General features: G+C 61.2%; 2 protein-coding genes across 3 annotated transcripts; one reads left to right on the top strand and one right to left on the bottom strand.

The window, feature by feature from the left end:
* Nucleotides 1-515: 515 nt before the first annotated feature.
* On the bottom strand, nucleotides 516-3,688 carry CIAO1 (cytosolic iron-sulfur assembly component 1). Its single transcript, XM_064497892.1, has 7 exons — nucleotides 3,487-3,688; nucleotides 2,587-2,735; nucleotides 2,400-2,511; nucleotides 2,220-2,308; nucleotides 1,737-1,938; nucleotides 1,273-1,360; nucleotides 516-1,166 (listed from the first exon to the last, which is right to left on the bottom strand). The coding sequence occupies exons 1-7, from the start codon at nucleotides 3,623-3,625 to the stop codon at nucleotides 926-928; spliced, it is 1,020 nt and encodes a 339-aa protein (XP_064353962.1). The 5' UTR covers nucleotides 3,626-3,688; the 3' UTR covers nucleotides 516-925.
* TMEM127 (transmembrane protein 127) lies at nucleotides 3,659-12,289 on the top strand. 2 transcript variants are annotated; one of them, XM_064497893.1, is made up of 4 exons: nucleotides 3,659-3,982; nucleotides 8,250-8,414; nucleotides 9,584-9,915; nucleotides 10,006-12,289. In XM_064497893.1, exons 1-3 carry the CDS (start codon nucleotides 3,661-3,663, stop codon nucleotides 9,889-9,891), a joined length of 795 nt encoding a protein of 264 aa, XP_064353963.1. In that variant the 5' UTR covers nucleotides 3,659-3,660; the 3' UTR covers nucleotides 9,892-9,915; nucleotides 10,006-12,289. The 2 variants fall into 2 exon arrangements, with proteins under 2 accessions (XP_064353963.1, XP_025975615.2); XM_026119830.2 differs by having other exon boundaries at nucleotides 9,584-12,289.
* Nucleotides 12,290-12,351: the final 62 nt, after the last annotated feature.

The following is a 12,351-nucleotide window of genomic DNA, read 5'->3' as shown; positions in this document are numbered from 1 at the left end:
CTGGCTGCCCTCGGGGCCGGGGGGCTGTAGGGCTGTCAGCCTACCTCTGGGGCTAGGGGGGGCGGCTGGGCTGAGGCCAAAGGCCTCGCGCGTCTCTAGGAGCTCAAAAAAGTTCGTTAGCGGAACTAATTGAGAACCAGAGACGCTGCTCTTGCTGTTCAGCTGCTTGGAGACTGAACTGATGTGGTTGGGGTTTGTCAGAAGGAAAAACAAGCTGCTCCCAGGCGGAAGCAGTCGGAGCTGCCCGGTAGCTATGTCTGAGAGCAGCACGCAGGCGCCAACCCCCAGGAGCTGATGTAACCACCTCCCTCAGGCTGTGTTTTACGGGGAGGTGTAAAACCCGCTCCCCGAAGGGCCTGTCCTTGCGCAGCGCTTGTCCAGCCCCCGGTGTAGCGCTTAGGGCCTGTTCTGCCAGCCCGCTGGCCCCCGAGGGTGACGGGCACGATGTCTGTGTCGGCGAGGGTTGTGCTAGCGCCAAGGGAACGGCGCCAGCGCTGAAAGGAAGAGCCGGAGTCTTCTACCGGGACAGCACAGGTTTATTGAGCTTCGGGCGGGGGTACAGGGGCGCGTGTCTGCGCGAGGAGGCAGGACGCGGCGGCCCGCGCCCTCTCCCGAAGCCTCTGAACTGTCGTCTGCGTCCTCGGGGAGGCCGGTGCCACCACGCAGGACCCCCACGGCCACGTGGGCTTGGGGTCACCCGCGAGGCTCAACGCAAAATTCACCGTCCGCCCCGTTTGTTCAGACCGGTTTGGTGACGGGGCAGACGAAGTCCGATTTCCGGAGCGGCGCAGGGCGGAGGAGGCCGGTCACCCTCTCCGCCGTTCCGCTCCGTGCGCCAGCGAGGGTGTTGGCGTTGGCTGAAACGCGCCTGTTGGTGGGGGCCGCGGTGGTACCTGGCACAAGCGGTGCCGCCGGGGCGAGCGGCTCAGCAAACCTCGGGCCGCTGGTACTTCCAGAAGGCGATCTCGCCGTCGTCGCTGCAGGAGGCCAGCAAGCCCGGCTCCTTGGGGTTCCAGGCCACGCAGTTGACGTCCTGCGAGTGCGCCCGGGCCACGTGGGCTGCCAGGCTGAAGGTGGGCTGCTGCGGGGCCGCCGGCGAGCTCTCCTCGAACACCCGGATGGCGTCGTCGCCGCAGGCCGTGGCCAGCGCCCCGGTGAGGTGGCACCTGGAGCCGAGGCGGCGCAACGGGTCACGGAAAACCCCCGGGAGAGGGAAAAGCGCCCTCGGCCCGGCCCTGCAACGGGCGGCAGGCGCGGCAGCAGCCCACTCACCACGCCACGTCGTAGATGGTCCTCGTGTGGAAGCCCGAGAGGTTGCAAACGCACTTCCAGGTGGGATCGGTGCCGCTGCAGGCCACCCCTGGAAGGCAAGAGAATAACCTAAAATCCGCTGCCACGGGACACCGCTGGGTGCCCTGGCTCGCGCCAGCGTGACCCGTGGTCCTGGGGAGACAGGCACGGGTGCCATCTGCACCCGGCTGAGGGCACCGCAGGGTCTCCAGGGCAAGGACAGGTAGAAGCAGGTCTGTGATATGAGAGCTGACGTGGAAATGTAAAGGGAAAACTTCACTGGGCAGAGCCAGGAAGCGGCAGCTTGGACTCTGAAGCTGTTTGCGGTGCTGAGCCCCTGGGCAAGTCCCCTGCCTCCATTTTCCGCAGCAGGTTACGACCAGCTCATCTCTCACAGCCCCGCCGCGAGCGGGAGACGGGGCGAGAGCAGCTCTCGACTTGCTCACCCTCCTCGTTGCCCGGCTTGTACTGGCGCCAGACGCGCACCGTCTTGTCGTCGCTGCAGGAAGCCAGGCGCTCGCCGCTGCGGTCGAAAGCCACGCTCCACACCGTGGACTCGTGGCCCTCCAGCGTGGCGCAGCACACCCAGTCGTCCTCCTCTTCGTGGTAGAGCTTCACCGTGTCGTCGTAGCTGGCCGAGGCCAACAGCTGAAGGAGGGCAGAGAAAAGAAATAATTAGGAATATTGCATGGAAAGCTGGCACGAGGCCTCCTCCTCCCTGGGGGAGCCCCTACGCGGTCACGACTTTCGCTGGCAGGGGATTTGTGTCCCTCCGGCCTGGAAAGGCTCAGAGCCAGGGCTCCTTTGTCCCTGTTCCGTCTTTTTTTTCCGTGTTCGAGCCGGTCAGGCACGTTCCCGGCACTGCAGGAGTTCCTGGGGTTTCCTCAGCCGTGGAAAAGCAGCGGAGGTTGGAGGAAGAAAGCTCTCACCTCCTGGTTCGGGTGCCAGACCACGTGCTTGACGTCCTGCGTGTGGGAGTTGAGGACGCTCACGCACTCGTACTCCTCCTCTTCATCCACTGCACGGGAAAAAGGGGCTCCGTTGAGCCGGGAGCGGCGCCGCTGCCCGGGGGGCCGCGGGGGAGCTGGGGCCGGGGCCTCGCCTCGCACCTTCCCACACCCACACGCTCTTGTCGCGGCTGCAGGTGGCCAGGAGGTTGCCGGAGGGCGCCCAGGCCACCGACTTCACCTCGTTCTCGTGGCCCTCCAAGGTGGTGACGCACTGCCGGCGGGAGCGGGGAGTGAGCCGCGGTGGGGGGGGACGGTGGTGACCCCCCACCCGCGGCGGCCGCCTCACCTCGAAGCCGTCGGGCTGCTTCTTCCAGATGCAGGTGGTGGCGTCGAAGCTGGCCGAGGCCAGGTAGGTGCCGCAGGGCGACCAGGCCACCTTGCGCACCGTGCGCTGGTGGCCCTCGCCCAGCACCGCGCGGCAGGCCCAGCCGGGCCCTGCGGGGACGGGGGCGGGGGGGGACGGGTAGCGTGGCCATGCCAGGGGCCTCCTGCCCCCCCCGGGGGTCCTGCTCTGGCCCCGCCCCCTCCTGCATGCCCCTCCCTCTAGCTCCACCCCCTAACCCCTCTCTCGCAGCCCCTCTAGCCCCACCCCCTCCTTGCAGCTCCTCCCTCCCAGCCCCTCTGGCCACGCCCCTCCCTATCTAGCCACGCCCCTTCCTCCTAGCCCCTCCCTCACAGTCCTGCTAGCCCTGCTCCCTCCTGCCCCTCCCCTCTAGCCCCGCCCCTCCCCTCTAGCCCCGCCCCCTGCCTCCCAGTCCCTCTAGCCCCGCCCCTCCCCTCTAGCCACACCCCCTCCTCCCCAGGTCCTCCTTCCCAGTCCCTTTAGCCCCGCCCCTTCCCTCATAGCCCCTCCCTCACAGCCCCTCTAGCCCCACCCCTCCCTCACAGCCCCCTGCACCATCCCTCTAGCCCCGCCCCTAGGCCCTCTAGCCCCGCCCCCTCACACCCCCTCCCTCATCGTCCTTCTAGCTCCGCCCCTGCCTCCCATTCCCTCTAGTCCCGCCCCCTCCCTTCCAGTCCCGCCTTCAGAGCCCCTTTAGCCCCGCCCCTCCTATATAGCCCCGCCCCCGCGGGCCTTCTAGCCCCGCCCCTCCCGACAGCCCCTCCCTTGCCGCTCCTGGCCCCGCCCCCTCCGCCAGCCCCGCCTCCAGAGCCCCCGTAGCCCCGCCCCGCCGCCGCCGCGCACCTTCCCTGCCCCAGAGGCGGACGACGCGGTCGCCGCCGCACGACGCCAGCAAGGAGCCGCCGGGGCTCCAGGCCAGGTACCAGCAGCGGGAGTCGGGGTGCGCCGGCAGGCGGCACAGCAGCGACAGCGCCTCCTTCATGGCGCCGCTCCCGCCGCCGCCGCCGGCGCCGCGTGATGACGTCAGGCGCGGGCGGAAGCGGAAGCGGCGGCGGCCGGCGAGGGGCGGCGGCGGCGGCGGGCGGCGGCGGCGCCATGTACACCCCCGGCGGGCCGGGGCTGCCCGGCGGGCGGCGGCGGCGCGGCGCGGCGGGCGGCGGCCTGCCCAAGCAGCCCGAGCGCAGCCTGGCCTCGGCGCTGCCCGGCGCCCTCTCCATCACGGCGCTGTGCACGGCGCTGGCCGAGCCCGCCTGGCTCCGCATCCACGGCGGCACCTGCGCCCGCCAGGAGCTCGGCGTCGCCGACGTCCTCGGCTACGTCGACCCCGAGCTGCTCCGAGGTGAGCCCGGGCCCCTCGGCAGCCCCCAGGCGCCCCTAAACCAGCGCTTCCCCCCGCTTTTCTCTCGTCGTACCGGGGAGCGACGTGCCGGGGGACACGGGGGCGCCGGGCAGTCGCCGCAGCCCCTTTACGAGCCGGCGCGGGGCGGTTCGGCTCGCCGTTGTCCCCCTTCCCTGGCGCCCCTCGCTCGGGCCGCGCGGCCTTTCGGTGACGGTCCCGCCGTCGTGGCTGGCGACTCCTTAGTCGCAAAGCGGTTCGCGGGATTTAGCTCTGCACACGTACAAACCAGGCCTGCGGCATCTCCTCCCTCGCGATAGGCTTCGTAGTTAGTTTTGCGGCTCTGGGAAAGACCCAAGCTATGATTTCCTGCTCCCTAAACCCCTCGGAGCGGCAGGTAAAGCAGCTCGGACTTCCGAGCCTCGCCAAGGCGTGAGTAGCCGTAAGCTGTGACTGCCTTTTCTTAATGACGCCTTCCGCATTCTTTTGGACTCTGATCTGGTAAGGTCACTTTTTTTTTTTCTTCCTCCTTTTAATGTTTAAGCTTTGAGGTGTCGCGTCCTCGCTCCCCATGGAGATTCAGCTTCACGGGGCAGAAATAAAACCGTTCATTCCCAAATACCACGAACGCAGCGGACCTCCCCCCGGGTCCCTTTGCTCCGTGAGCAGAGTCAGGGAGTTTAAAGCTGAGCCCGGAGGCAGCTCGCGGTCCCGTGCTGCCTGCTCGGCCGTCACCGAATTTGGGTGAGCGGCTCATAAAATCGCAGCTGTGAAGTGCCCCGGGCTGGCCGTTGCCACAGGGAGCTCCGTGATGCCCAGAAGCTTCGAACCACTTCTGCTTTTGTTAGCTAGGACTGAAAATCGGCCGCTTCTTAGCAGTCTGAAGAGATTATAAGCTAAAAACAAGCTCTTCCTATTTAAAAATAACAAAAACTTTGTTGCTGAGGCGTTCGTTTTTGAGATCGCAGGTGAACGAAGCCTGTGGTGCTGTACGGCGTGTAACGTACGTATGTTTTTTGACAAGGTGAGACAGGACGGTCACGCAGATAACTGAAAATTCGCCAACTTGCAACCTTTCAGCAAAACTCCTGGGGGGAGAGGAAGGGTTGCGCCTGGTATTTGCTCTCAGGCTTTGAGGCTGTCAGCTTCAGCTGAACAGCAGCACGACGGAAACCCTGCCCTGTGTGTTTTTCTCACGTTTAATCGTTCTCCTGGTAGGGACGGCGTTAGGTTCGCGAGTAGGGAGTCCGCCAGAATCGCTCACTTAGAGCACCAGCAGGACACAGTGTTTTTATTAGCGCGTTTTGGTGAAGTGTGGTGTCTTCTATTAAAATGGATGTCTTTCTCTTTTTTTTTTTTTTTTTAATGGCTTAAAAGCAGGAGGCGAGGAGGAGCTCACCTTGGCTTTCTTTCTTTTCCCGCCCGCGCGTGCGTTTTCCTTGCACAAAAGTGCCAGATTTGTGCACCCCTTTTCCTGCTAGGCGCAAGCTGTTGCCTCGCGCCCCGCTGCGAGCGCAGCGACTGCACCTGCCTGCCTTCATTATTAACGCCTGTTTTCATCTTCTGTAGCTGTTTTACCCTGCTTTGCAGGTGGGAAGAATGAAACGCCACGCACAGATGCGTGCTCTTTTGGCAGTATTGGGAATAGAAGCTCGGTTTTGCCTCATTTGGACAGAAATATTCCTATCTGAAGGGGGTCCCTCCTCGCTAGCGCGGTGTGGTACCGCTGCTCGCGCTGTCTGGGGATGGCAGGGAGCTCGGCGAGTGTCCCATGAACTCCCGGAGGAGCTTTCTGCTTCGGGTCTGCGTCTTTGGGCTTTTTATTTCTCTTAATGGAAGTTTGCGAACAGCTTTAGCCGTGAACGGGGTTATATAGTTCTGAGCTGGGGTTGTCATTCGCTGAAAATGATCTTACGCCGGTTTTATGCCGTGGCGACAAGCAGAAATAAATCGCCTGTGGGCTTTCTGCTTTCGTACGCGAGCGACTGACGCCGAGCGTCTCCGGTTCGGTGTTTCCCGTCGTCAACTCAGCGTTGGCCGAGCATAAACAGCTCTGCTAGGAAGTGACTCCCTCGCCGGGGGAAGCGAACGGCGGCGGTGAAGCCAAACATCCTGCCAAGAGGCGTCGGAGCGGCTTCTGACTCATGGTGAACGAGGCCCCAATTAACGAGGTGGCAGGAGCACGGAAGTGCCGGGCGCTTGTTCCAGCCGGGCCACGACCCTGAGCAGTGGTTTCTCTGCCGCAGTCCGTCGCCCGTGTGATTTCGGGGCTCCATCCCGGCTCTGGGGTGGGCTGCGGGGAGACGAGGTGCTTCAAACCTTCCAGCCTCTGCTCATCTTGCAGGTGGGCTGCCAGCCCCGAAATGCTTGTTTCCCGTTTTTCGGGAGCCAGAGCGTTGCCTTTCCCCTTGCATTAGCTACCCTGCTCGGTGGCGTCCTCGCGGGCCGTGCCGGCAAGTCACCCTTTCCGCTCGGGGAAAACCGGGGGGGGGAAAACGCTGGAAATGCTGCTTTTTGTGAAATTCTCCGGGAAAGTCCGCGCTGGCACGGCGTGAACCTGTTCCTGCGGCTGAGCGCGGGTCAGCGGGATCGTCCACAGCCCACCGGCGCCGGGCGGCTTAACGCTGCGCTTATTTTCCCGGTTTGGGGACAAACTCTTAGCCGGTCTCCAGGAATGAGCCCCGGGCTGCTCCGAGGGCTTTGCCCGGTGTTAACCCTTTGTGCTCCTCAGCCCTACCTCACCAGTCTGTGCCCAAAAATGAGGCTGCAGGCAGCGTTTCCAAAATGGCCTTCTGCTGCTCTTTGCCATCGTTTTTACCCTGCTTAGCGTTGTCCCCCCGTCTTTTCTTTTTTCCGCTCTCTCCTACATCCAAACGTAGGTAAAAACTGCCTGTGCTGTCGCTTGCCGGGACGCCGGTCCGAGCCTGGGGGGGCTGTGCACCATGGTAGGGGATGCAGTGCATCTTCCTCGCAGATGGTATTAACTCCCCACTAGGCTTTTTCCTATTTTAACATCCAAGAGAGAGGAATTGTTGGGGTTTTTTTTATATATATATATATATATATATATATATATATATAGTCAAGGATGGAAAAAGGGAACGTGTAAGACTGCAGTTTGGAGATGGGAGGGGACCACGTGCACAGGCGAAGGTTTGCAGGTGAAGAGCGAGACCGGGACAGCAGCGAGCGGGGCAGCGTTGGAGCAGAGGACACGTGTGCATGCTTGAATTAGGGGGGTACGTTTAGGGCAGGTTAAGGACGGTTGTTTGGGTCCCCGGGGGCAGGATCTGGTTTTTGCAGGGAAGCTGGGCTGCGCGGTGGCATCAGGGCTCTTTGTGTCGCTCTGCTGCATTTCCCGGCCTGTAGCACTCGGCTTAAGCGTGAATTAAACCAGGGCGCTCGTCTCGCCCGTAGATAACGCAGCTGCCGGCACTGAACGAGCTGCAGGGCAGTAAAACATGTGCAACCAGCCGCTCGTGACGCTCGTTCTTAACTCCGGCCGTGTCGGATGCAGTGGCAGTCTGGGCACGGGGCGGATGCACGGAGAGCCCGAGCGCCTGATCCGCGGAGAAACGTGATTTAATTCTGCCGGGTTAGCGAGTTAGCACGCTCGGGCGGACTGCGACTCGCACGAGCGATTGCGGAGTGCGCGGTAACGCGGAGATCGGCTCCGTTTAACCCCTGACGCGTGACCTTCACGGGGCATCGTCCTTGCAGCAGAATTGCTTATTCCTCCCGCTCGCCAGCGAGACGTGGCATGAGGATCACTGCTAGAGAAGTCTCTTTACTAGCTTGATTTAAAAGAAGTAACCTCGCAGCCTGTTTTGTTATCTTGGCTGCTTTGGAGTCTCGATTATGGTTCTTTAGTTTTAATATCCATTGGGATAATACCTTATAAAACAAAATATTTGCTCTATAAAGAACATGTGTTTTATAAAACCTATTTAAAGGTACCCAGCTGCATCCTGGTTTCTGTCGACAGCTGCGTCGCAGTAACGATTTTGCGAACGCGAAAGGCGAACGCTCTGCAGGGTCAAACCAGTATGTGTTGTTATATCTGTTGCTGGTTTTTGATGCTTGTTGCCTCGACGGTGGGTGGGAGCACGGAGCTGAAGCAGCTCGCCGGGGCCGGCAACGGGGACGAGATACCTGCGGCAAAGCCGCTGTGGATTCGCTCGCAAAAGCCTGTTTTATTCGCAGATCGCGCTGGGAAGCTGAGACCCCCCCCAGATTGGGGCTGACCCTCTACTTTCTCTCTCGCTCGCAGATTACTGCATGAACCCGCAGACGGTCTTGCTGCTCCGGGTCATCGCCGCCTTCTGCTTCCTGGGCATCATCTGCAGCCTCTCGGCTTTCCTGCTGGACGTTTTTGGGCCCAAGCACCCCGCGTTAAAGATCACTCGCCGTTACGCTTTCGCTCACATCCTCACAGGTAATTCCCGGCGCACTGCGCTGCGTGGCTGTGGCGGTTGTCACCCTTTCAGCCGCTCCGGGGAAAGCCACGCTTCCTCTTTTTTTTTTTTTTGCCCTATTTGGGAGACTTGGCTTTTTTCTCAGCCTCGATAATTCAGCCCTTTAGCTCAGAGCTGCATCGACCTGCAGAGCTCGGGAGCTTCTCCTCCGCTCTGTTTTCAGCCAGAGGGGTTGTGGCTCACGTCCTCGGCGAAAGAGGCCTCGCCTGAGATGGCGCAACCGTAGATTCAAAATCACAACTAAATTGTGGAGGGGCAGAAGCTGAGGATGAATATTAAGAGTCTGCTAATGGGCACAGGGTGGGAAGTTTTATTTTTCAAAGAGATCTCACAGCACAGAGTTGAGCCTCACTGAGGAAGAAGGTGGAGGTCATATTTTCTGCCTCTTCCTCATGAGGTTGCAAGAGATTTGCTTCCCCTTATCCCTGACATAATTAACCACGTCAGCCCCTGAGCCGCTTGGCGGAGGTCTGAGCCGTAAGCCTGCCTGAGGCGTTAAGCGGAGAAGGCCGATGGGTCTGTGACCCTCCCGCCAGGTCACAAGAAACCTTCCCAAGCTTTTAGCTTCGGCTCGTGGCGCAGGGCTACCTGTTTCGCTGGCACTCTGCTTTCTCCCCCCGTCTTTCCCCTTCGTTTGTAAAGAGGACGAGCTTGTAAAGAGGACGAGCTTGTCTTTAGCTTATAATCTCTTTGGACCACTAAGAAGGAGCTGCTTGGCTACTCTCACCTCGATGCCACGCCAAGGGCACTCGCTCCTGCTCCGGCCCTGTTTGGAGGGCGGAAGTGGGGTACGTGAGCATACGCAACACCTCTTTCCGCTGGCCAGGGGTGAAAGAGGAAATTGGAGATTAAGCTGTTCTTACTGCACACCATCGTCCTCCTCTCCCTTTTTTTTCCTGTCTCAAGTGCCCGCTGCACCCTCCTGCCATGCACGGGCAGAGGCCAGGCTTTGCCTGGGTGTATCTCGCTCTGCTTTATACCACCGCGAAGTAGAGCTGGCCCTGGGTGCCTGGTGTCCCTCTCTGGTGGCTTTCCTCTGCGATCCCATTGCTAGCTTGACTGTGAAATAACTTGGTTTATTCCGTCTTCCTTTTTTCCCTCGGATGCTCAATGTCTGTCTCCCTCGCAGTGCTGCAGTGCGCCACCGTGATCGGCTTCTGCTACTGGGCCTCGGAGCTGATCCTCGCGCAGCAGCAGCAGCACAAGAAGTACCACGGCTCCCAGGTCTACGTCACCTTCGCCGTGAGCTTCTACCTGGTGGCCGGAGCCGGCGGAGCCTCCATCCTCGCCACCGCCGCCAACCTGCTGCGCCACTATCCCACCGAGGAAGAGGAGCAGGCCTTGGAGCTCCTGTCCGAGATGGAGGAGAACGAACCTTACCCGGCCGAGTACGAAGTGATCAACCAGTTCCAGCCGCCGCCGGCTTACACCCCCTGATGCTGCCCAGGGCCGTGGGGCACGGTAATAGCTTCCTCCCAGCCCCAAACTGTCCTCGGCCGGGGACGCGCTCCCCAGCCCGCGGGGGCCCTTCACCAGTGCTTCATTTTCTAGGCACCTTCTTCACTGTCCTGGTTTCTTCCGCGCAAAGGAAAGAACTTGTTTTAAGAGTCGGATGACCGGCGGTTTCTTCACACGACGCTCTCCAAAACCACCCCTCCTTCTATTAACTTTGTAGCGTGATTTTAACCCCCCTGCTCCCTCCGCGTTGTACCGGTTTGGGTTGCTGAAATAACGGACCGGCGCGGTGTCGGCAGCCCCCGCGTAACCCCAGATGCTCGTTCCCAGCTGCGTGCTCGCGAGGGTGAAATCGCGCCCCGGTTTGCAAGGGGCGCGTTGTCCCCGGGCGGGTGGTGCTGTCGCAGCGTGGTGGTATCCGAGATCTCGTCCTCCGTGCAGCTGGGAGGACGGGGAAACCACGCCGGTGCGTCCGACTGTATCGGACAGGAATTCCCAGCCTTGCGCTGGTATCCGCGTGACCTCGGTCCCGCCTCTGCAGAGGTGTAGACGCAAACACCTGGAGAACGGTGTATGCCACCGCCGGGTGTGCGTGTGGGTGTATTTACAGGTGCAACGCCCGGCGCGGTGTGCCGGCGGCAGGGAAAACGCGGCTGTACGACAGGCGACAGGCACAGCGGCCCTGTCACCGCCGCTCTAACCGCTCCCGTTTCCTGACTCGCGCTAATCCCACGAGCATTTTGCACTTTATCCATGAGGCTCGCCGCCCTCTTCCCAGGCTTCGCAGGGGCCGGCCGCTGCAGACCGTCACCGTCACAAGGCTTGCGAGGAGGAGGTGCAACACGGGCCGACTCCAAGGAAGCCGCACCGGCTCCAGCAGGGATTCGGAGCAGCGACCTGTGCCCTCTGCGGTGGTTGGCTGCCATCAGCATCTCGCGAGTAAATCTCTTTTCAGCCAAGATTAAAACCAGACTTTTGCATAGTGGCAACTACTGAGAAGCAGGTGGAGCCTCTGCAAGAAAACGGGCGTCTCTGACTATAGCTTTTATGCAAGTTCTCGTCCTCCAAGCAAAGCTGACTTGTTTTACGCTTTTTACCCCCTTTTAACCGCGCTGTTTTTCTGTCCTGCTCTTAGTTTATTACCCCTCCTGTGACAAAGACTGTTCCTCTGCGAGCCCCGAGAGACGCTGTAGGGATTCGGCGTGCTTGGCAGCGCCTGAGGAAAACCAGCCCTGCGCTTCCGCAACTACCGGCGCGGCCAAAAGGTAGCTGGTGGCAAAAGAGCCAAACTTGCGCTGGTTTAAAGATCTTGTTTTCAGGATGTTTAAAGCGCCTCGAGCAGCGAGACGGCAGCCCGAGCGCGGTGCTGCCAGCCCAGGAAGCGAAAGGGATGAGCACCAGCTCGGCCTGGAAGGCGCAGAGGCTTAGACGAGTCATTTTAGGACAGGAGCGCTGCTTGTTGTAGGTCTCCCGCAGTTCCCGGTGATCCCTCCCTTCCCGACGCTTGTCTAGTTCGTGTCGCCGGCCGTTTCGGCCAGCTGGTTCCTTTTCCTCCTCCATTTGCAGCAGCGCTGGCTATGCAAGAGATCAAGCCGCTCTCCGGGCCTCGGGCTGCGGAGCGAAACCGGGGAATCTCGTTTTGGGGAGAGCACCGCTTGTGCGCCGTGCTGCCTCCATGGAAGAGGGCTAGGACGATCAGGAGTCTTTTCCACGGTGGTTATAAAAGACTCGAAGCAGCGAACGCGGTGATTCGAAGCCTTCAAGGCTTGAAACCGGCGGCGTGATGCCGGGAGGGTTCGGCGTAGCAGGTAATCCCAGCGCCGCTCTTCCACCGCGCGACTCCGCGCCTGCTCCCGGCCGAAGCTAAAACATCCCGCGGTCCGTCTGCGGCCGGCCGAGCTGCTCTGATCGTTCAGCAGCTTTTTTTCCGGCGTGGATTCCCCGGCAGCCTCCTGGGGAAGTGCTTTGGGTTTCCCCGGCGGTGACCATATGCAAGAGAGGGCTTGACTGTAAATAGTCTGTGCATAAACATATTGTATTTCTGTAAAAAAAAAAAAAAGAAAAAAACCGACATGACTTCCCTCGCCTACTAATCCGTGTGGCTTGAAGATATCGTAGGGGAGCTGGGGAAGTTGTGAAACACGCCGACTCCTCGCTGCCGCTTCTCTCCTTGCGTCACCCGCGGAGGGAGAAGGTGGAACGGGCAAAGCGCCTGCGTGCCGAAGGCGTTCGTGCCCGCGCCGCGAGCGCCGGCGACGTGCGGGTTCGCTCCGGCGCGGTCCTTTCGACGCCGTCCCTGCCAGGCGCTGTCGGCTGTGTCCTGTAAATCTCCCCCTCCGCCTCCCGACTTTTTCTAGAGAAAATAAAACGGATGTAAATAGCGGTGGCTGCCAGCTTGCGCTTTGTTCCCGAGGGCGATCAAACCGCGTGGCGCCGGGGAGC

This window comes from Dromaius novaehollandiae, chromosome 26 (genome assembly GCF_036370855.1).
Source record: "Dromaius novaehollandiae isolate bDroNov1 chromosome 26, bDroNov1.hap1, whole genome shotgun sequence".
NCBI classification, from domain to species: domain Eukaryota; kingdom Metazoa; phylum Chordata; class Aves; order Casuariiformes; family Dromaiidae; genus Dromaius; species Dromaius novaehollandiae.
The sequence above is the reverse complement of the archived record's forward strand: the minus strand, read 5'-3'. Positions and strand labels throughout refer to the sequence as shown.

Excerpts from the sequence above, each read along its gene's own strand:
- CIAO1 (XM_064497892.1), bottom strand. The coding sequence starts at position 3,625 with ATGAAGGAGGCGCTGTCGCTGCTGTGCCGCCTGCCGGCGCACCCCGAC. Across the intron at positions 2,736-3,486 it reads CCGCCTCTGGGGCAGGGAAG|GGCCCGGCTGGGCCTGCCGC; the intron begins GTGCGCGGCGGC and ends CCGTCCCCGCAG. Across the intron at positions 1,939-2,219 it reads TCTGGCACCCGAACCAGGAG|CTGTTGGCCTCGGCCAGCTA; the intron begins GTGAGAGCTTTC and ends GCCCTCCTTCAG.
- TMEM127 (XM_064497893.1), top strand. The coding sequence starts at position 3,661 with ATGACGTCAGGCGCGGGCGGAAGCGGAAGCGGCGGCGGCCGGCGAGGG. Across the intron at positions 3,983-8,249 it reads CGACCCCGAGCTGCTCCGAG|ATTACTGCATGAACCCGCAG; the intron begins GTGAGCCCGGGC and ends TCTCGCTCGCAG. Across the intron at positions 8,415-9,583 it reads TTTCGCTCACATCCTCACAG|TGCTGCAGTGCGCCACCGTG; the intron begins GTAATTCCCGGC and ends TCTCCCTCGCAG.